General features: G+C 39.5%; 1 protein-coding gene across 2 annotated transcripts; it reads right to left on the minus strand.

Annotated features, from left to right (window-relative positions):
* Window positions 1–289: 289 nt before the first annotated feature.
* LOC115567564 (proline-rich transmembrane protein 1) lies at window positions 290–23,947 on the minus strand. Of its 2 annotated transcripts, none has more exons than XM_030394280.1 (3): window positions 23,603–23,947; window positions 22,458–22,730; window positions 290–1,441 (listed from the first exon to the last, which is right to left on the minus strand). In XM_030394280.1, the coding sequence occupies exons 1-3, from the start codon at window positions 23,744–23,746 to the stop codon at window positions 1,295–1,297; spliced, it is 564 nt and encodes a 187-aa protein (XP_030250140.1). In that variant the 5' UTR covers window positions 23,747–23,947; the 3' UTR covers window positions 290–1,294. The 2 variants fall into 2 exon arrangements, with proteins under 2 accessions (XP_030250140.1, XP_030250139.1); XM_030394279.1 differs by lacking the exon at window positions 290–1,441 and adding an exon at window positions 5,046–6,090.
* Window positions 23,948–24,315: the final 368 nt, after the last annotated feature.

Consider the following 24,315-nt stretch of genomic DNA (forward strand, 5'->3'; position numbering starts at 1 on the left):
TGTCAGGGAGAGGGGAGGAAAAGACAGGGTGGACAAGAAAGAAGGAAGAATTTGATAACTGGAAGATAGTTGGTAAGATAAGGGTGTGAGATTATGGATATCTGACCGAGGAATGAGCAGTGTGTTGGGCAAAGTTTTACCCAATTTTATTTTTAATGAATGAATGAATGAATTTATGTATTAATTACACACACACCATGAGTGACTGACATAGGATAATAAAACTTTAGATGAGTAATCAAGAACAAAGTGCCGAGTTAAATAGTAAATAGATGAGACAGCACAAGCATTTTTTTCTCTCAATAATCTTGACCTTTATTAATAGAGATTTGGTATACAGTAAAATCTTACTTATTCAGCTTCAGTTAAGAAAAAGAGTATACAGACATTGCATAGCTAACAACACCCAGGCCACATAACACACCACAGCTTTCAAAAGAGGTGAGCTAAAGTCACTGATTGAGGAACCCATCTGTGTAGCCATATCGGCTCCACCGTTACTAAGTCTAAGATTTTGTGTGGAACTCTGCATTCATGTAAAGCTGGAACAAAGAGGAGGACTCTGATGCAAAAAATAACCAGATACACTTTGATGGGAAACAGAGTCACCCTTGTTTTTGTTACTAGTTCAGCATGAGCTAAACAAAACCAAATCTCTCCCGCCTCCTATTTTTGAAGTATTGTTGTTTCTTTCATATGCAATAATATGTTGGCATACTGTCAAGAAGGTTAGAGGGTGTTAGTGCATATTTATAGCCAATAATTCTGTTTTAGGACAGTAATATTCCACCCACAAGACACATCTCTTTTGATTGCAGAAATGACAACTCAACTCCACTCAAAATGAAAGCTGAAACTGTGCCAACTGTACTGATAATCATCTGCTATTTGAACATATAGTTTCAAACCCTCTTTGGATAATACTTGAAGTTTGCATTTGTGGTGGAGCAACACTTACACTGACACAGAACTCCTAAGGCATCAGAGCTGAAAAACATTTGACATGTCATCATTTTTGATGTGTGATTACAGAAAGCAAATGACAAGCACAAAACGTGTAGGTGAAGTTTTAGTGGCAGAAACAATGATTTAATTAAAGAGCTTCTGCAGTCTGTTCACAATTGATGGTCATCTACTGTGGATAATAATATCAATAACCTTTATAAGGCCTTATAGCCAGTGGGTAACACATTTGAAAGAAAAACGCAGACCAGTATAATGTTCTTGATGTGGTCCGGTTATCTTATGTCAAATTAGAATGGGGACTAGACATATGAAAGATGGTGAAACAGGTTTAACGAGACATAATAACCGCATAGTAGACAACGGTGAGGATAAAGAGGCCAATGCCGACTCCCAGGCCCGCGTGGTTCAGTTTCCTGGCTGTCTTGCTGTTCTCCTCTGCCCTAGGCCGGTCCCCGGTGTGGTTGGCTTCACGGGCCTGATGGTGAGAAAAATATTTTAAATTAAATGAGTGAGGTCCGCTGTCTGTTCAGTAGATGGTGGAGAGGGAGATCGGGACTATCCATAATGACCAGAATCTAGTTCAGTGCCCTCCTCTCCATCAAAGGTGTCAGGTTCGCAATCAGTAAAGCAACAGACTCAACAAACTCCATCAGTTTGTTGAGTCTGTTGCAGACTGACACACGTAGAGGGGTTCTGTAAAGTCGGCAGTCTTTAGCTTGCAAATATTAGTCTACATTAGACAGGATAAGCTTACCAGACATACTAAGATGTAAGGTACTATATGTTTGCCTATGAGTTCACTACTCAACTTACTTCTTTTAAAGGTTACACAGTCTCACTTAAGACCCGCGATAACCATACCGCTTCCCTTTTTACGCCACCTGTGTATGTGGCGAGCCTGTTAGCACACTTATGCTAACAGCTCCTGAGGAAAGTATAAGAATCTGAATCTTTAGTTCAATGCTCCACTATGTTCACCAGCTAGTTGTTAACTTTGTCTGTAGTTTAGTGGTAGAAGGTGGTGAGAAAACAGAAACAAATAAGCTGAAAGGTGCCAACATGCTCGATGGAACTGCAAAGTCAGGTGATAATTCTTTTTTGGTTTGTCAATTTGACTGACATCTTAAAGGAGCAGTTATGTAAGTCATTATTACTGTGCAATGTAACTGAAATGATATAAAATGGCTTCAAAAACACTAGATACACATTTGATTGTCCTGTCAGTAAAAAGAGGGGAAACACCCAGGTTGCCTAATGTTTACAGTCAAGCTTCAGCCAGCAGCGATATGATGCAATGTAACTGAGATGATACGAAGAGGAATCCCAGCCTGACACTGTAGAATAACTGATTTAGATCCACGGTAAGTGTAGACATGTAGTAAGATGGATTCAGTTTAACAGTAACTGTTTTTGTCTGATCTTCAGCCATCCATTTCCACCATGTTTTTCACTTTGAGAACAGCGTTGTTTGTTAAAAACTCTCCAGTGTGATGATGTTGAAATCAGTTGCTGAAACCAAGCCCACTATCCGGCCAGGTCTGTGAAAAAAATCTGTGGTAAACACTCAACCAACATCACAAGCAACCTGTGGCTTTGACACACTCGCATTTCTGCTGGTTCCCAACTGCCTAGGAGGAAGTGAAAGTAATCTTTCTGGTTATACGTTCCAGTAAACTGTTGATCTGTAAGAATAAGTAAATATGGGACGGTTTACATTGAATGCAGTCGAGACTGAGCACTCCTTCTCTTTTCAGAAAATACAAATTCAAGCCTTATGTATTCCAGCGATTCAAATACCCTTCAACATTTAAAGACAGAGGAAGATAAAAGATTGAATGCAGCTGTTTTCAGATAAACTGACACATGTTGTAACAATAAAAATGCATTTCTCACTGTTGTTCAGTTTTATGAAAACATATCCTGCTGTGAGATCTGATGAAGCAAGGCGCCATTTTAAAAGGATGATCTGAGATTCAGGCAGCCCTGTGCCTTTAACAAGAGACCAGCCCACAGCCTAATCAAATCAAACTCCAACTCTCACTCCTGCACCCCTATCATATCTCTGTGTCTATGTGATTGTGTCTGAGTGTGTGTGTGTGTGTGTGTGTGTGTGTGTACCAGTGAATGTGCGTGTGTTTTGTATGTGTCGTGAGAAGGCCCAGGCAGCTGTCGTGCAGCTGGTCACGATTAACTGCAAATGTTTGGCTAGATGGCTGTGCCCTGTTCCAGAAACCGTGGCTCTGTCCTCACGACCATGCGCTATTTGTACAGGATAATGTTCCAGTAAGATTCAGCTTTTTCAGTCATTATGCTGTATATATTTTTTCTTCTTTGTCGAGTGGACAAGTAGACGTTTTATCTTGAGATCAATTTCTTTAACTTCAAGAATATTTATCATATTGTAAGCATCCCATCCCGATGTAAAAGCAGCGTTTGCATCAAGTCAAATCTTAATTCGGGAAACGCACCTATTTGGTTGAGAAAATCAGCAGCACTCTTAAATCTGTCCATTAAATATCCATCTACAGCAAGAGGGTGGTTAGCTTAGCTACACATAAAGACTTGAAGCAGAGGTAATCAGACCGCCTGGCTCTGTCCAAAGATGGTGAGTAACTGTCTGCTTTTGAAACAACAAATAATACAGTTTGAGATGTGCATGGAGCTGGATTACTGAGTTTTGAGACACAGAGGGGAAGAACGTTATCTTATAATTTTGCTTTATATATACCAGGGTCTGTTAAACTATCAAAACCTTGAGTCAGCCCCGAGACATGCTTCTTACTTACTAACAGTAACTCTAATCATTTGATACCAAACCCCTAAAAGTGGATCAATTTGATGTAATTTATTCTATTATCCTCTAAATGTATACATGGTATGACATTGTTTCAATATCATACTGTGTAGTGAGTGATGATAGTAGTAGAAAGTCCCAGATCAACCCCCACCACTGTGCAGAGGTCTCAGACCATCATGTGAGTTGTTTATCACTGCTATGCTCAGTACGTTTATACAGTGCGGTTATGGAAATTCCCCAAACTGACCTGATAGACTCATTGCACTCCTCCATTCATAATGCAACGGAAAAACTTGAATTTCACAACAACTTGTTGCATACCATCAGCCAGGAACAAGGCGGGGACATTTTGGTAAGCCAAATCTCAGTTTTTTACTGCCATTTAACTATATTACAACTTAGATTAATTAAATAAAAATGCACTTGCAAAACAGTCTGTGGTCAGTGACCTTACTGAAACTATAATGGTTTTGCTGTTTGATTGCAGAAGGTTAAAAAACTTGTTCTCTTCTCCAAAGCCACTTAAGTATTTAAGTCATGTTGGTTGCTGTTAACAAACACTTGCTGTATTGGTTTCAAATCAAATGACGCCAAACAGGGACTGAACACAGCCTCCAAGACTGACGGAGGTCAGTTTGACACTGGTTTGAAGGGACGTGACTGGGCGGGGCTAGATGGCTAGCATGCTAACTTCAGTAGACGTCTCTGCAACACAGTACAGAGACGTCTTTTTACGTAACATCAACACTCTTGTTCCTTCACATTCTGTTATAAATGTTAAATAAATGTCAGCCTTTTTAATATCTTCCAAGGCCCTTTTCTTGGAGAAACCCAGTGCCTCAACACCAAACAAAGTATTTTTTATGCTGAGACCATGCATCATCAACCAAGTGCTTTCTCTCTGACAAATACAATCACGTAGTTCTCGCGAAGGTCTTGTGGTTTTTCAGAGAATTCTGTTTATCAGCACATGACCACTTTCCTGTCTCATTTCCAGTTCACCTTCCTGTGAAACACACACATCATGACAGACAAACTGATCAAACTGACAGATGGAGACAGAGGTGGGATTGCAGATGTACTTGAAACACGCAGTATAAATGAATTGTGAGGAGGTGAGTAGGCAGAAAGACAGAAGTCAGCTTAACACATTTTGAACAAATGTTTTACCAACATACTGAAAGTCCACTCTCAGCTTTGCAGCTGTAACATAAATGTCCTTATGTTTGGTAACAAACCTTGTTACACAGACAAAAATAATACACAGATGAGACAGCACAAGTGTTTTTTTTCTGTCAATAAACTTTATTTATAAAGAAATTTGGTATACAGTAAAATCTTACGTATTCAGTTTTCATTACGTAAACAACATACAGACATTGCATGGCAAAGTACACCCAGGCCACATATTACACCACAGCTTTCAAATTAGGTGAGCCAGTGTCAGTGATTGAGCAACTGGCTGTATATTGGCTGTACTGCTGCTAAGTTTCTGCTGATTTAGTGTTAACTATATATATTCTTCTACAGTTGGAATAAAGAAGAGGACTCTGGTGCAGAAAGGAACTAGATGCTCTCATAACGTGCACTCTCATATCAGATACACTTTGATGGGAAACAGACCCACCCTTTGTTTTTGTTACTAGTTCAGCATGAGCTAAACAAAGCCAAATCTCTCCCTACTAGTATTTATTAAGTATTGTTGTTTCTTTGATATGCAATAATATGTTGGCATACTGTCAAGAAGGTTAGAGGGTGTTAGTGCATATTTATAGCCAATAATTCTGTTTCAGGACAGTAATATTCCACCCACAAGACACATCTCTTACGATTGCAGAAATGACAACTCAACTCCACTCAAACTGAAATCTGAAACTGTGCCAACTGTACTGATAATCATCTGCTATTTGAACATATAGTTTCAAACACTCTTTGGATAATACTTGAAGTTTGCATTTGTGGTGGAGCAACACTATACTGACAGAACTCCTAAGGCATCAACGCTGAAAAACATTTGACATGTCATCATTTTTGATGTGTGATTACAGAAAGCAAATGAAAAGCACAAAACATGTAGGTGAAATATGAATCTTTGGAAAGTTGCAGTGGTTGTCTCTACAGCACGGGAAAGTAATGGGGGCTAGAACTATGGGGAAGATGTTGAAACAGATTTAGTTGTGGAGCACAGATACGAAAACCACCACATAGACAATGGAGAGGATGAGGAACCCGATGCCGACTCCCACGGCCACGTGGTTTAGTGTCCTGGCTGTCCTGCTGTTCCGCTCCGCTCCTGCCCTGTCCCCAATGTAGTTGGCTTCACGGGCCTAAAAGGTGGGGAAAGAATATTTTAAATGACAAAAGATGCCAGAAAAATGTAATGCAACAAATGTTTTATCATAAGGTCAGATTGGTTTACTGAATCAGAGTATGTGGCCCAGACCTGAGCTTTTAATTCGCTTTTTAAAATGAATCTGCATTTTAAAACAGTTTATAGTGATCAGTCTGTCCCGTTTATTATTTCCTTTCTTAAACCTGACCAGTTAGCTAACCTGAGATGCTCGCTTATATTGATGACAGTGGTGTTTCTTTTCTGCTGGATAGTTTTGTGTTATTTTCCAATAATATATAAATAATTTTCATTATTGTCTTCTTAGCTAATTGTCTTCAGTATAGCTAATCTGATGACTTTGTTTCAAGCTTTAGAGGCTGGATACAACCAACTCCCAAATCCCACACAAGTCTGTCTCATGTTCGGGCCACGATGTAGCCATGGGATTCTAGAGAATGCTTGTGGTTCCACGAGGTGTACCACAGCCTGTTTCGGGGGCATCCCAGAAGAGGCTCTCCCCGTTGAAAATACGCAGCAAGTCTATTGTTGACAGATTCGAGACTCTGCATCTACGGCACAACAATGTCGGAAATATTAACAAAAACACAAATGAAATGACAAAAATGAAATAGTTTAACAATGTAGCCTACTCACCCATGGTGGAAACACAAAAAATGATGAAATAAACACAATTTCATCAAGTCAACAATATCAGGCACGATGCTGAGAGTTGTTCTGCCTGCTCCTTTCGCTGGGTTACACAGTTGGAAGTTGCAGGTTGCTGGAGGGGACCATACTCACTTTTTCCAAGTAGAAAAGGATTTCATATTCAGTTTATTTCTTTCAAAAATACAGTCTCACTTCAAACCTGCAATGCCTGTTTTATTCATCAACTGTAAGCAGTGGACACCAGTTGTACTGTAAACACAACTGTGTACTATCATCAAGCTGATATGGATGACTTGTTTTCAACCAGTTGCTTATATACAATTTCAGAAGTAATGGAAGTAACATCATCATTTGTTTGGAATTTCAAAAGAGGTAGATAAATGCTTCGCTGTCCTGACAGTCAAAAAGGATAAACATTTTGATAGAAAAAACATCCAGGTGTCTCAATTCTGACAGTGAAGTTATAGCCAGAAGTGTTTTGATGTAGTTTGATGAATGTTGGCACATGAAAGAGAAACATCTTGACTGATATGACAAGAAGAAAAATTCATGTCTGGCGTGGTGTAATCAACATAACAGTCCACAGACTATGGAGAGCTGACATCTATTGATATTTTTAACAATGCAGTAGTCATTTAGATAACTAAAAATGCATCTTTTTTCTAAACTTCATCCTTCCATTTACACGGTGCTCTTCACTTTGAATACAGAGCTTTTAAAAAAACTCTCCAGTCTCACATTTTTACAAACACTCAAGTATGTTGTTGAAAACCAGGGCGACTATACAGCCATCTGTGTATAAAACAATCGGTCGTAACAACTCAACCGACACTGCAACTAACGTGTGGCTGTGACACACATTTCTGCTGTTCTCCCACTGCTGTGGCAGAGCTGAAAGTAAATCTAGTGGGTTACATGTTCCAGTTAACTGTAATCTGTATGACTAACAAAATATGGTGTTGTCTACATTCAGTGCAGTTCATATTGACAATACCATCTCTTTTCAAACGAGAGAAGGTATGTCAAGGAAGACAAAGATTGAATGCAGATACACTATATTGCCAAAAGTATCGCTCACCTGCCTTGACTTGCATATGATCTTAAGTGACATTCCACCCTTAATCCACAGGGTTTAATATGACGTCTGTCCACCCTTTGCAGCTATAACAGCTTCAACTCTTCTGGAAATGCATTCCACAAGGTAAAGGAGTGTGTTTACAGGATTTTTTTTCCAGAAGCGCATTTGTGAGGTCACACACTGATGTTGGACGGGAAGGCCTGGCTCTCAGTCTCTGCTCTAATTCGTCACGATTCGTCACTCCAGAGAACGTGTCTCCACTGCTCTAGAGTCCAGAGGCAGAAGTGCTTTACACCACTGCATCCGACGCTTTGGCTTGGCTTCGATGCAGTTGCTCAGCCATGGAAACCCATTCCATTAAGCTCTCTACGCACTGTTCTTGAGCTTATCTGAAGGCCACATTAAGTTTGGAGGTATGGAGTGATTGACTCTGCAGAAAGTTGGAAACCTCTGCACACTATGCCCCTCAGCATCCGCTGACCACGCTCCGTCATTTTACTTGGCCTACCACTTCGCTGCTGAGTTGCTGTCATTCCCAATCGCTTCCACTTTGTTATAATACCACTGACAGTTGACTGTGGAATATTTAGGAGCGAGATAATTTCACGAATGGACTTGTTGCACAGGTCGCATCCTATCACAGTACCACGCTGGAATTCACTGAGCTCCTCAGAGCGACCCATTCTTTCACAAATGTTTGTAGAAACAGTCTGTATGCCTAGGTGCTTGCTTTTACACACATGTGGCCATGGAAGTGATTGGAACACCTGATTTCAATTATTTGGATGGGTGAGTGAATACTTTTGGCAATATAGTGCATTTTCACTCCTACATCCCCACCACATCTATGAGTGTATGCAATTGTGTCCGAGTGTGTGCGTGTGTGTGTGTGTGTGTGTGTGTGTGTGTGTACCATTGAACATACATCGCAATATTGGAAAAATACCTCCACAAAAGTACATGAGAAGATTGTTTTCTCTTAAAGGAACTGACACACTCTCACATTAAGCGTATTAAATATTTTAAGTAAAAGCAAAAAAAACCAAACACCTTAAGACACCGAAGGGTGACGGGATAACATCCTCGTAATTTAACTGGATATTGAAGCTATCACTCTGGTCTCAATCTTCTCACAGCCCCAGTTGCTTTCAGTGAATTAAAAAACCCCAACAAAATTTATGCTGTTTCCACAATAAGGTTAGACAGCTCAATCAATAAAAGGCAAACAAGAGCAACTGTGACTCAAGACCTGAATCAGGCAAAGAGGCTGTCTGGAGCTGTTCCAAGGCAGTCTTGTTGTAGTGCTGTCACATCACTACAAGGTTTAATGTGTAGAATTCACATTAAACGTTTAAAGATTCAAACTAATAATTTCACTTGATATTTTCTGCTCTTGAAACAACAAATAATACCATTTGAGATTTACATCTAGCTGGTTTACTACATTTTTGGAAACACAGGGGAAGAACGCTCCCCTGTGTTTTAGAACGTTAGCTAAGTACAATGATGTTTTATATGTACACCGTGGCTAGTTATATTTTCAACGACTTGATTAAACCCTAATACATGCTTCTTACTATGATTATATGTAACAGTGACTATAATCAAATAACATCACTCCCTAAATGTGGATCAATCAGACAATTAGGCAGTTTCCCCTATTATCCTCCACCTGCTTTATATTTGTCCATTATTTTAATATAATATTAAGTAATTGATGAGGAATTGCAGTAATGGGATTACAGCTGTGTCACTGCTGCTACTTGAAATTTCAAATCAAAATACAGTAAATGTGTTAACTGATTATTGGCATTATTTTATGGATCACTAACAGGATAATGACCCCCCTCCTCTGTACAGAGAACTCAGACAGAGAAGATCATCACGTGTTGTCAATAGAAAATTCCCCTAATTGTCTTGCTACCCTGTCAGAATCTCTACACTCAAAACCCCGTTAGTTTCATATTCATGATTCATAAAGCAATTGAAGGGCTAGACTTTCGTAGCAACAACTTGCACAAAAAGGGAACATTTCAGTGTGCTAATTTCAGTTGTAACTGGCATTCTACTATGCGACCTTGAATCATGAACAAAAAGAAGAAACAATTCTTGTGAAACAGTCTGTGGTGAGTGGCCAGTGAACACTTCCTGAAACTACAATTTTAAGCCCCAAAAACATTAAGCTAACTTCTTTATTGATTTACCTTAACAGTCAGTTTTCACAGCACAAAAATGTGTCCTTTGCATGCAGAGAAATTCTTTGGTTGTTTGAAAATCATGTCTTTCTCAATCAACGGCTGATTTCAGGAAGTGGGAGTTAATCTACAGCTGTTGATAAACCCAGCTGTTGAGTTCCTTCCACAGAGTCACTTCTCCCTGATCAGCCATTATCACAAGCGAGTGAGTGTGTGAGCATGTAGTAATTTCTCGTCTACACAGAAGCAGCTGATATGCGATAATTGTGAGAGACACCCTTGTACATGCTTGTAGCTCTAAGGCAGCTTGCTGTTGTATGCCCTTGCCAACCAATCAAGTTGCATTTTCCATCCATTTCTGTCAAGACTCATACACGTGGTGAAGACTTTGAAGGAATCTGATTAAAGATGCTCTAAATTGTATTTTTTGTTATAATTGATATGTATGATCTAAATGAAAAATGAGAAACATGTTATTTTCAACTGTTTTTTACTGAGGAGCACAGAGGACTGATAGAGAGCTTTGTGCTCATGGTGCAATGAAAATAACCTGGAGGTCGATAACAGCAAAACCAATGAGCTTGTGGTGAACTACTGCTGTGTGTCTATTTGTGTCCAAGCTCATTGAAAAACAACAAAAACTGTTCAATTCCTTGTGTGTTCACATGCTTGGCCAATAAAGATGATTCTGGTCTAACACTCATTACTAGCCATGACTATTGCTGCAAAGAAGTCTACAAACTGTAAAAGTGGACAATTCCTACACGTTCAACCGCACAGCACAGGGGATGTGGTCAGCACAGTTTCAATGTGGGAACCCAAGATTACTGTCACCAATTCAGTGCATGACCAAATGTGAATTATGGTCACAATCTCCCCTACTGTTCCTGAGCTATGGCGAGTGTTTTTTGCAGAACATTATGACATCGCAGTAGAGTGACAAAGGCAAATTAGCACATGATTACTTGAGTCATGACCTTTCCCTTACTTCAACCACAACAACAAGAGTTAACGCTTTATACTATGGGTCCATACTTATCTTAGCATTTTATCATTGTTTCCAATGTGGGAGTGTGCAATTTGGTAATGAAACAGCATTCAAATGAACAAAAATGGGACAAAGTTGCAAAAGTTTGAAATTTGTACATGGGCAAACATACAATTCAACTATATAGTCAATGATGATCATTGGTTTAAAAAATAAAAAAAATAAAAAATAAGGGCAACAAAATAAACAATAAAAGAATGCCTGCCAAAGCCAACTACAACATTTTCTGAATTGCTATGTATTCTGTAGCAATTGTTATTGAGGCTGTTTCATACAAATAGATAAAAGCTAGTGACAAACAGGAATATGTGCATGGATGCAACTTTATATCATGCAAGCCAATATCCTTCAATCATATTATACAGACTGGCACACTGGTGCTCAAATTGCATTAGATGCTTTCTTGTAGATTGGCTCGGCTTTCCTGCTGCTGCCCTATTGTCTGCCTGTCTACCTTCATGTCTGCCCTCTCTGATTTCTCCTGCAATAATGTCTGTGTGTGAGTGCGTCTTTCTGTGGTTTGAGACATACTTCCTCTGCATTAGAGCAGTCGTAGTCATTGTGAGCGACGATGGGGTGGGGAGAGCAGCGGGCCGAAATTTGTGAGAAAATCTCAGAGAGCAGAACTGAATAGAGCTCAAGTAAGAGAATGGAGCAGATTTCAAAAGCCTGCAGGGAATTTCCCACACAAGATAAGACAAAACCAAAATCCAGAGTCAAGCCTAACACCACACGGTAAATTTCTCTCACATGTTTCTGCATCTTCCTCTCAGTCTGTCACCCCCTCCCACACTGTTAGTACCACTTTGATAATTAGCTGGTACATTTCACGACCAAACATCCCCCATGGCCCTAACCTTCACTCAGACAGTTTGATCCTTTATTCAGCCCTGAGCCTTCGTCTGATTGGCTTATGGCGAAAGGAAATGCATTCCACTCTTTGACACTCTGGACCGCTTTGTGACACACATGTTCCCCTTTTTCATACTAAACACAGTTACATACAGATGCAGAGACACAGGCTCTGTGTTCCGCAGGTATTTTTTAGGCTCATCTGGCTGCTGAATAGGCGTAGCCTCGAGGCCGCATCCTATTTCAGGGACGTCTGCCCATGTAAAGTGAGTTCTGTGTGATTTTCAGCTTCAAAGGGTCCACTAGGTATGTGTTTAAAATCTCACATCTGGGATTTATTATAGTCCAGTTATCTGGGGTGAGGCCCAAAACAGAAACAAGCACTGCGATTGGTGTTTCGCCCACAGAGAAAGAAAGAGAGAAAGGACACAACTTGTTGTTGTCAGGATGGAAGAAACACTGGATATATGTATAGTTAACCATAAATTGTCCAGGTCAGGCCAGGTGATCAGTGATTCATAGCTAGGATAGGTGGATTACTCATTTCACCTAAAAAAAAGGTGGAAGAATCAATATTTTGGTCGGCAGCTGTTTTCAGTGTCAATAACTCTGAAAAACCAACTCTACATGATGAACACTAACGACACGCAATCAAAGTTAGCTGGTGAACAGATGGGAGCATTTAGCAGCTCCAAGTTCATTTTAATGAGGAGTGGAGTGGACTTCAAATGTACCAACAAAAGTCAATGTCTCCGGATGAATGCTGACACTGCTCTCTTTGTTGTCAACAGGCAACTGGTTTCCAAAAAATAATGCGAAAAGTTTTTACAGAAGTACAACTAACAAGTAATAAATCCGTTGAATATCTTCTCGATAAATCGATGAGTTGTTTGGTCTATAAAGTGTCAGAAAATTATGAAACATGTTGACCCAAAGCCCACGATAACTTCCGCTTTGCTTTGTGCACAACCCAAAGATATTCAATTCACTGTGTGGAGGAGTAAACAAACCAGAAAACATTCAGCTTTAAAAAGCTGAAATCTGAGAATGTTTGAAAAAAAATGTCTTGACAAATTACTCACAGCTACCAATTAATTATCAAAACTGTTTTTTTATTAACTTAACAGTTGGCAACTACTCAATTAACTGTTGCAGCTCCAGTTTACAGCTTTTGTTTCTATGCCCTCCCAAAGTGGCTAAAAACATCATCTGATGCAGCTTTAATGAGCAAGGATGTAAATAAACGGTACATTTTAAGTGGAAGTTATAACACAAACAAACACACTGAGATATTATAGAATTTTTTTGCATCAATAATTAATTAATATAATTTTAACAGAAAGTTGAGTGTGGAGTGTGAGTCAATGGCAGTAACCAAGTTTACTTGGATTTTACCAGGTGTTACAGGTAATTCAAAAGCTACATTGGGAAATGAAGATTCTTAGGTAAGTTGCTCCTTTGTGAGAGGCCTAGCTGCGGGTTGTTGTAGATGCCTCAGTCACATGTTATCAATGCATCAGTGCCTTCCTGTTAGGTCATGTTGAGCAAAGGAAAAAAACCCTGCTGAACAAATATTTACATTAACTGTGGTCACAGCTACGTGTTTATTCAGTATTTCACTATGCCTTCAACTGCAACACAGAATACACACACTTACACATATTAAAGAAATGATGGATATTACTTATCTGAAACTTAAACTGAGCTGTCTTCAAGGCCTATCAAGGTAAAGAGACTTCTTCAGCCTGCTGTGTTGTTGTGGTGTATTTTAATTTGATTTCAGTTTTCATCACTCAGCACTCTCTTGACTGCATGTGTTTGCCTTCATGTTGTTCTCTGCAGCTCTGTTTATATTAACACATAGCTGCCTCCAGTGGGGCTTGAATCCCTGGCAGCGTAACAGCAAGCAGTGCACGAGAAGAGCAACGCATATGTTACATGTTATAATTTTTTGACTACATTCGATACTCGGCTAGGAATTTCTGGATGGCTATATTCAGAAATGGGAAAGTGAGAATACTTCTACTGGAAACACAGACAACCTCCATTTCAAGTGTAATTAGTCTGGCCATTCAGCTCATGAGGCAGCTCTCACATTGTTCACTAATGGTGTACATGTACACCGCAAGTTTTAAATGGAAGTAATATTCTTGGCAGTTGCAGCATCAAGTAAACTTGTTGCGGTGACGTGGTTTCTGCAGAGGGACAGGAAGTACAAACCATGGCTTCACACGATAAAGACCCCTGAAAGTTACTGTCTGGATGTTCATCTACTGTCAATAAGAGATAAGCTCTGAGGAAGAGCTCATGGTTTGGAAAACAAAGAGCCATTTGATGAAGCTGTAACAGGAGCGAGGAGTGGCTTGGTGCTAGAGACACAGAGTGCTGATGTCTGATCCTGACAAAAGCGTCGCTTGTCTGGACACTCCAGTGTTCAGCATTCCAAATCTCAATAGAAAATAATTCTCTTTTCTGGAAATTACCCGAAAAAGTATTGTCTTTCTCAGCAGTTAAGCCTTTACGGACAAAAATGTGAGCTAGAGTTTGGCGCCAAGTCAGTTTTTCCAATCGGGTTTGTACAGTATTTCCTCACTTTGCTCTCTTGTCCATCGTGGTTGAAAATGTCAGAAAGAAAATGTGAAGTGAGACAGATTCCAGTGTCCAGCTCTGTATCTTACCACCACTCCCTCTATAATTCCACTCTCACTCCAATCTCATTTCAGTCTCTGCCTTCCTTTCTGTTTGGCCTTCCAGCAAAAACTCTCAAACTGACACAAAAACACACATAGTTTGATACACACCACAACCAACATGTGAGTGTCTCTCTCTCTCCATTTCTTCCCCCCTAATCTCAAAGTCTTGGCCACTTTTCTTGCACTTCATTTTTTTTCTTGTATCTCTCTGCTGTGACTCTCTTGGCTCCATCTCCTCCCAGTTCATTCAGCTCCCTCAGTATGTAGCCACGAAAGACACCAATGGAGACACAATAAGCCATCCACTTCCACCGATCTATACAAAATAGCTGTACAGGAGCACTACTGGATGCTGCCTGATTTTTTTTTTTCAAGGGGAATTAAGGGAGGGTCTCAATGTTGCCTGATTAGATGACCATAAAACATGACCATATGACAGCCACAATCTGTGCTTTTTCAAATGCAGTTCACAGATCATTAATTAGAAGTCAGTCTTTATAAGTAGAACACTGACATGATAATCTGTTTATTGGTCTATCCTAAAACAAAAGATGTAGTTTGATATTATGAAGTGGCGTGGGGTCACAGGAGTTGTTGTTGTCATTGTTAAACAAATCACCATAGCCAGTGAAAATCTATCTGATGTGACTCATGCAGAGTTATTCATAGAGGAGGCAATGAATTCAAGTTTTTTCCATGTTACATTTCGTGATCAGATGACAAGATAACATGAACAGCCGACTGAGAACATTGTCCTGACAACAAGAGGGCAGCTTTATCTGTAATCTTGTGTATTTGATTAGAAAACAAATCTGTGTTTACAAGTACTACAAGACTGAGAAAGCCCTGGTAGGAAACATCAGAAAACAATCTTAAAACTTTGATTATTTAATCATATCAGTGCAAATACGCTGCTCCTCTGTGGGGGAATGAGCTCTGAACGTGCATCTTTCGAGTTATCAATACCTTGAAAAGACTATGGTTGTGGATGCGGTGTGGCCTACCGTAGGACCTGCCCACAGATGATGTCGGATTTGTTTGATTCATTCACTCTGAATGAAGTAACGCAGTAACCAACACTGAACACACTTCCGGACACAAACAACTGAACTTTTGAAGCTCCTAATACTGTGTTTTGAGGGAGTGCAACTCAACGAGACATATTCTGTTTTGAATGATTTGCCTATTGTAGAAATGGCAATACAATTGTCAGCTGCTCAACACAATACCTACTCCCGAAATTAGTTATATAAGGTTTACTCCTAATGGACCTAATTGATGTAAGTATCTCTGCTACCCCACCCAGTTAGGACTTGAGGTGCTGCACAAGAGAGACGGACTAGAAAGTGTGACTTTCAGGAAACTCTAGAACATAAAGTTAAGTCACTCGTGGAGCTGCATTGAGGATCACTGAATGATTTTTCACTGCTGTACAGATTTGAACTCAGTGTACTGCTGATTGCAGTGTAAACCCTGCAGTGTTGCATACCCTTAATCCAAACATTTTATTTCCCAAGAAAACACATCCGAATATGTTCACTTTACCTTCGACAAATACCAGTGGGAACCCAGTATAAGTGAGTGTGTGTTTGTGTCTTTGTGCACCTGTGTGTCCACATACTGATGACAATGGTTCATACCAAAACAAAGACAACTTCTCCAAACATTATAAATGCTACCACAAGACAACTTCTTAAGTCCCACCTAAAAATGCTGTTATTAAAGCAAATTATGTGGATCAACTTTTAATGCTAAAATGGCAACAACACAACAAAATTCCTGGGTGGGTTGGACTTCCCTTTTCCTCTCCATCTGATACAGTGATAAACTAAGGTCACTCAGCAAGAAAAGTCTCATCAGACGCTCTCACACGGCTATATTTAAGTCTGTGTTGTACGAGGATCCAACAATTCAATATGGTTGACTGATTATGTTGTAATCCTTACTAGCAAGTAGCTCTTTCTGCAGTGTTGGTCTCTTAGCTTGTGCACCATTTTAGTCAACAACATTCAGATGGATTGCCACATTCATGATCCTCAGAGGAGGATTTTTGGTTATCACCTGACTTCACCCCTAGTTCAGATTTTTTCATTTGGTTGAAATATCTCGACCACTACAGGATGGACTGCCATGAAATTTGATACAGATTCAAGGTGACCACTAGGCCTTCATACAGTCTCACAGAGCTGAGAAAAAGTGGGATAAATTCGGTTTTATTATCTATCATAGTTTTTTTTTGTTTCATACTTTTCAACCCAGTGTTCAAAATAAATACTATTTTGGAGTTGGACATACAAGAAATGTGTTGACATGACTACTGCTATGAGAACCTAAAACTCTCCTGACTCCTAACCAGTTACCCAATCAGAACAGCTCTTACAGTCACCCTTCTTGACACTGAGAAAGATTAAATATCCCATTGTTAGTGTAAACGCGTCATGGAAACTGAAAATATGTTCCAGCTATGCACATAACAGCCAAATTACTACAGTATATACACAGCTTTGTACCAATGACGTAGTATGGTTTCTGCTCTTGTCCCAGACTGACAACTGCAGATCTAATTAAGTCAATTTAATTAATGCTGCACTGTACATTAAATAAAGGAATGAAACCTTGCAGAGGCTGCTATGGAAAAAATATGATACTAATGAACTGCCAATATACACTTTTGGTCCCTTTTGTAACAAAACACATTAAATCTGTTCAGTTTAACAGCAATGTGTAGTATACCTGTCCCCAGTCGTTTCTAAATGTCATGGGTTCTTTCAAAAGGTTTATCAAGTTGAGGACAAAATTCCTCAGAGATGGTGACTCCAGGAAACACATGCATGTTTTGTTTCAACGCTGCTCTGCTATTCATTCACGCAGAAACTGTACAATCTGACAAACAGCGTGTTCATGGAAAGTAACTGTTTTTCAGAAAGAATAATTTGACTCGGGAATGGTCTCCATGTCTTTAAGTCTCTTGCTCCAGTATCTGACTCTCCAGGCACAGGAAAGGGAACTGCTCTCTTGACCTTTTGTGCTGGAGGTGAAGGTCTTTGTCATTTCAAAAAGTTTCTCCATAAGATCAGACGTAGAGAAAGTTATGGATCATAAGTTTACAAATATGCCTTCATGGGGTGGAAAGATTGTATCAGAGATACAAGAATAGGAAACAGGACTACCTGGGTAGTAGGTGGAATCTAGGATTAAAAGTGTTACTGTTAAGAGAGAAACTTAGAAGATTGGGTAGGCACGCTATCCAGACTAAAAGTAAACATGGCCACAAATGAGGTCATAATAGGGTTTTTCCACCAGGCTTATCTCAGAAAAGCTCAAGCAAAATGTACACCAACACTTGCAAGTTTTTTTAAACTCTTTAACAACAGTGATGACTAAATGCCTATGGGTTTCACATCAAATCATGTAGTGAAAGCAGTGTACAAAATGTATGACTACACATGCACATGACATAATTTTCATGGACAAATGATTTATCAGGGGAAGTGAGAATGTGTTCCTGACAGGTACATACCTGCCAACGTTAAGGTTGCAAAATACAGGACTTTTATGACGAGGGCGGGGCTGGGGAAAAGTATTTGGATTTCTTTTGTTCGCCAACAGCTAACATTACAACAAAACTAGAGTTAAATTAGCAGCTGCGCACACCACTCTTATGCCCTTTAAATCGGGCTGTGGGTTGCCAGGTTGCAGTGACAGAGTGAAATTGTATGTTGTGTTTGACTGTTTGTATAGATAGTGTTTTAAAGACTTGGGGCAACTTGGGTGACATCAGACAGACAAAAAGCTATGGATCAGTGTATGATGATTATTCATAAAATAGTTAATAGTTTTCACAAATCTTTGATCAGGAAGTTATTATTATATGGCTGGCTGATATTAGATATCTAATAAGCACCAAAAAAGGCACATTTTTCATTAAACAATGTCTTTATCCTGTTGTAGATCAGACTTTTCCAAATGCACTGTACTTAACACTGTATGCAGTGGATGGGAAAAGGGAGGTGGACAGTGTCACAATCAGGTAAAGTCCATCTTTCCAGTTGCCCTAACCCTTTCTTGTGCATAACAACAAAATGAGACGTCTTTGAACTTCAGTAGAAACCCTAGAAAAAGTGTGTTTGCAGGTATGTAGGTGAAGGTCATAGAGGAATTTCATTTAAAACATTTTCCACATTACTTTGGGTGATATAATATACTGTTTTCATAGGGTTATTGCTTTGACAGTAAGAAGTTCCAGTGAGATCAGACCTTTCCAAATGCACTGTACTTTACACTATTTGCAGTAGATGAGAAAAGGGAGGGGGACAGTGTCACAATCAGGTTAACAAGTCAATTTTTCCATTGATTATGCTATCTCTACTGTCCATCCAGGACACACGCAGGACATAATATAATTTAAATGTTTGTTGGCACTGTCATCATCATTTCCTTATTCAGACTTTTCCTTCAGTATCAACAATAATCCTGTGAATGTTGTCCATGGTAACAATGCAAACAGGACCTGCAAGCAGCTAAAACATTCTCAAAAATGTAAACTCAACCTATTTTGGCTTATCACATACAGTGTACATCAGTGTCGGTGTATATCAAAAACCTTGCATTACTAAAACTGCCTAACATTAGATAATTTGTTTTAACTGGTATAGACTGGACAAATTGGTCAACATTAACATATTGAGTGAAGTTTGTTGACATGTACTTGAATCACAGTCTATGTGCTGAAGTTCATATTTTCTAAACAGTTGGTCTTTGCTCCCATTCAGAGGTGCAAACAGGCCCTGTGCAGTTCCATTTTTATGAAAAGGCTTTTTATAAAATCTACATCAACTGGAGTGGAGTGTGCTTACTGTGCAGATGTAACAGATTTGTACATTGCTTTGTAATAATAATGTATTTGGTTTGGAATCACCTCTTATCTTGATATTTTACAACAGTAATGGCATTTTTTTTCAACATAGATAAGACAGTATAACTCAGACACCAGATGTGCTATTTACATTTTAAATGGTCTGGCCACAAAATAATAATATCTAAATGATAAAAACTTCCATTTAGTCAATGTCCCTATTACCACAGTGTTGAAACCATTTTTCGCCAAATAACCATTGTTTTCTAAAACTGTCTTGCCTTTCAAAAATAGTAATGGAACATTCATCTCAGTCATCTGACTCTACAGAACTAAACCTTCGTTGTAGGAGATTCCAAACTTTTGAATAAATGTTTCATAAAGTATTGACACATTACAACTTTCTTAGTCATGATATCCACATAAGTGATGATCATTATCAAAAATCTGATTGCATTTATATTTTGTTAAAGTATCAACAGTCATTTTTACAATACTGTCACAATATCAATATGGAGGTATTTTTTTCAAACATATCGTGATATTTGATTTTGCAGACCCACTCCTAGCATTCATGAAGTACTTCTGAGGAGATTTTTTAAAATACTGAGATACATATCATATCACAATATTACCTTGAGGCCATATTGCCGAGCTCTAGGTACACACAAACAAAGTAGGCGATTACTGACGCTTGTTTACCTTACACTACATCGTGTTTACTCTGCTCAGTCCTGCATCTTTGGGCCTCATACAGTATCTGTTTACTATACAGCTTGGAAGGCCAAATTAGAGAAGGCTGCTGGCTGAGTGAATACTCTAAATTACAGCCACCGCAGTCAGTCTCATGTCGCAGACAGGCACCAGTCAAATAACCTAGTGGCCATAACTGAAGAATAGATGGCATATTTAATGGACGACAAAGACCAGAAGAGGGATGAGCTCGTACATTCTGTAGGAACAACAGAGACCCTCTGTGTCGGACGACAGAGACAAAGAAACAGCAGCCATGTCAACAGTCTGGCTGTGGGATGCCTTTCTGTGTGTTGCTTTCAAGGTAAACACTGCATGCTAAATGTGGAGTAAGTCTAAAAATAAAGTTTACTGCTATAGAAGGTATGCAACGGTCAGTAGTATGCCACCAGCACACACACACCAGCACACACACACACACGCGCACACACACACACTTTACATGCAGTATGTCTGTGTGTATACACGAGCAAACATACCAAATGTTATCTCTCCTAGTCTTAAGTATGTATCAAGGATTAGGCAAGTTGAATGTTTTTCTGCAGTATATGTTACATTTGCTAGTTTTTATTTTAACAATTTAACACACCGTGCAGAAACAAGCCAAACCACATGGGAGATTTACCATATCAAAGGCTTTTCATAGCACCCTTAAAACTTAAAAAACGACAACTTTCCATGTGTATGTAAAACTCTCAATCAGGGTACTTAAATGTTTTAGGGCCAAATAAATGTTAACTTTGGCTTTCAATCAGTTGAAGAAGGGTGTAGGAAGTGGCACAAGAGTTTTTCCACCCTGACAAGTAAACACCAACCACATGGAAACAATCGACCAACTCTTTCTCTTAAAGAAGTGCATACTTTCCTGCTACACCTCTCTAATGAGATACAGGGCAAAAACAAACCCATTAACTTTTTGAGTTACCTCAGATTACAAAAACATGACTACATATATACTAAAGAGTGAAGTAACGTGATTTAGTTGTATCTAAAGTTTCACAACACAGAGCAGAGTAATCTTTCGTATTACATAATTCATTTTCCCCACTGTGAGAGTGTTGGAGACTTGATACTTTGATGTCTGTAAGATGACATTAGACTCTCAAACCAGCAGAAGAGAATGTATTACGACTACGTTTCAAAAAGACACCAGAGAGCCACACAAGAAACACAGATAAACAGATGAAAACCAAGCGAAAACTTCACATTAAAACAGGTTTTAAAGAAGAAGGGTAAATGAAAGTTTCTGTAACCATCTTATCCTTGGAACAGCAAGGAGGCGTTTGAGACAATGCAATGTATAGAAGCAATTCAAGCCAGATTGTTTCTCAGCGGTTACAACATAGAGGAACAAAAACATCTGTTTTTTGTTCACATCCTCTCACAGACCTCCACCCCTTCCTGAAGATCGCATATACTTCCCTAAACCTGTCAATTACTGTTGAATTCATTAAATGCTGAAATTGGAACTGAACACCACCTATGTCTCAAATCATGAGGCCAAAATAATAATGTGTATATTTACTTTCCAGGCTCTTTAAAGGTTAAATACATGAGATGCTGAGCATTAATAAAGCAGCAAACAACTATTTCCTATGTAAAGATGAAGTGGCATCCTGTCACACTCTCTCTGTTTCTGAAGACATTCTAAGTGGGAAACACTGCACGTTATGCACTAACAGAATCTTGATTCATATTCGGCAGTCCCTAGTTTCACAGTTTGATTCGGGTTTTCGTGACCAGTTTGTGGTCAGATGGCTCTTTCTTTCATTTCCAAATTAACTGAGTGAATGACGCACACATTGTTCCGGTCAGAGATGCTGGCGCTCTAATGCGATATCTAGCATCAGCGAGTGTCATTTTTTTTCACCTTTGATCAATGTTAACAACAGAAGATCTTCCTATCCATAATCTAATCTTTCACAATCTGCATAATGCATTTTGTGACAGCATCCTTGCTACTGGAATTTTAACACAAATCTCCATCCCTGCAATAATCCATTAAGTGCCGTTTGTAATTTAAAAAGTGATCGACAGAAAATGTTTGGAATATTTTGACTTTTTGGTTAGCGCTTCTTTATGCCTTGTCCAGCTGGAGGATTGACTCTTCATTGGCACGCACTCAGAATGAAATGACTTGGATCCGAGTTGGGAGAAGAGTGTATCCATGGCTGTGCACCAGCCCATAAAGAATATAAATGCTTGTGACTCAAACTCACTGAGATGGAGTAGATGAGGGCAGCAATTCCAAGCGGCAGGCAGCAGCACAGCATGGTAAAGATGGAGTAGCCCAGGTAGTCGTTGACAGGGTTAGCCAGAGGGCCCTGAGTCACGTACACTGTGGGCTGGACAGCAACGGCGACTGGCTGTCCTGGGTACTGCTGACCCCCGGGGTACGGCTGCTGCCCATATGGCTGCTGCCCATATGGCTGTTGGCCATAAGGCTGTTGGCCATATGGGGCGCCTCCATACTGTGGCGGGGATCCATAGCCCTGCAGGACGCACATGTGAAATACAATTCAGAGTCATTATCAGGTCAAAGGAAACAGGCATGGTGAAGACAAACACAACTGATGCCACAAGTCTAGCGGGAAGTCATGTTTGGCAACAGGTGAGGCTTCATGTGAAACGAAACTTTAATTTGGCCACAGGCGAGAAGGAAGTGGTAGCATCAGACTTGGCAAAAACAAGTCTTTGCGGGTGATGTGTGCGTGAGCACAAAAGAAGTGAAAATGAATTTAATACTTTAGGGTGGGGTGATCGCAGTGGTGGCTCTGGTTGCCTTTCCCATCAGAATTACATTTAACAGGTCATGACATCAGAGTTACAGGAATTACTGCTGATTTCTTTATCAAGTATGAAAAAGAAAAGCACATTAATTTCACTTAAACTTGGATATTTATATCCTACAGTCATACACACATGACAAAACAAACTGAGCTAAACAATAACTGAGGTTTAGTGAATTATTATTAAATAAATGAACTCACTCACACTTATCTGCCGGGGAACAATAGTTAATAATACATTTCAAAATCCTCTCCAAGACCAACATGTTAACTACTTAGTTTATACAAATATGACGTTGCCATAAAACAAAGCAGGGTGGTTGTATTATTATTTTTTCAACAAGGGTGGAGTCGGCAATAATTAAACTGATAAATGAATGTGATGCGGTTTAAATTGCTTTGAGACTACTTGACATTATGAAGGTAAATTAAGAAAACTCCTCAGAGAAATTTGCGTTGTCATTATCTTGCTTTCATATTTCAGAGTTTAATGGAAATAAATAACAAATGTCCTCATCTGCTTTAAAACTACTACATTTGTTTTGAGTTTTGAGGCCCGCTGCTGGGATGCTCACCTGCCCCTGTGGTGGGTACGCTTGGCCGGGCTGAGGGTACACCGGGTTGTCGTGGTAAGGCGGCGGAGGGGGAGACTGGCCCATGGAGGACTTCTCACCGGACCAGTCCGTCGGAGGACCGCTCGCAGACTTGTTGGGGTCCATAACTCAACAGCTTGGTCTCTGAGCTTTCAAAAACACAAATATCCCTTTTTTTTTGAGCGGGTGTCTCACGAATTTTCTTCCAAAGCGTTCAATTTTAAATGTCCACGCAATTCTCTATATTGAGCCCCTGCTGCTACAACACGAATTGCCCCAAGTGTGGCGGATTGATCAAATATTCTCAATAGCGTAAAGTGACGCAGAAAGAATAGTGAACGTCCGGTGATGGATTTCAGATTAAAAGCACGTCGGCCCATGATATGCATTTCCTGGAGCAACACTATGAATAATACATATAGCGAAAAAACAACAGATGACTATACATACACATTAATTTGGAAGTAGGCTATATCCATTATCCCTTTAGACATAGACTCAATAGTTTGTTGGGATGGGACGTTGGGTTAGTGTCTTGGCTTTTACAGGATGAGTACGTTGCCACCTACAGTAGCCTATGTGCAATGCTGAGAGTACTCAGATCTCTGTATCTTTTAAAGTAAAAGTACCAACACTAATGTAGAAATACATTCTGCAATCTAAAGTATAAAAAGTATAAAGCGTAAAAATATACT

Source organism: Sparus aurata, chromosome 17, assembly GCF_900880675.1.
Source record: "Sparus aurata chromosome 17, fSpaAur1.1, whole genome shotgun sequence".
In the NCBI taxonomy this organism is placed as follows: Eukaryota; Metazoa; Chordata; class Actinopteri; order Spariformes; family Sparidae; genus Sparus; species Sparus aurata.

Excerpts from the sequence above, each read along its gene's own strand:
- LOC115567564 (XM_030394279.1), bottom strand. The coding sequence starts at position 23,746 with ATGGACCCCAACAAGTCTGCGAGCGGTCCTCCGACGGACTGGTCCGGT. Across the intron at positions 22,731-23,602 it reads CGTACCCACCACAGGGGCAG|GGCTATGGATCCCCGCCACA; the intron begins GTGAGCATCCCA and ends TGCGTCCTGCAG. Across the intron at positions 6,091-22,457 it reads CCCTCATCTACTCCATCTCA|GCCCGTGAAGCCAACTACAT; the intron begins GTGAGTTTGAGT and ends CCCACCTTTTAG.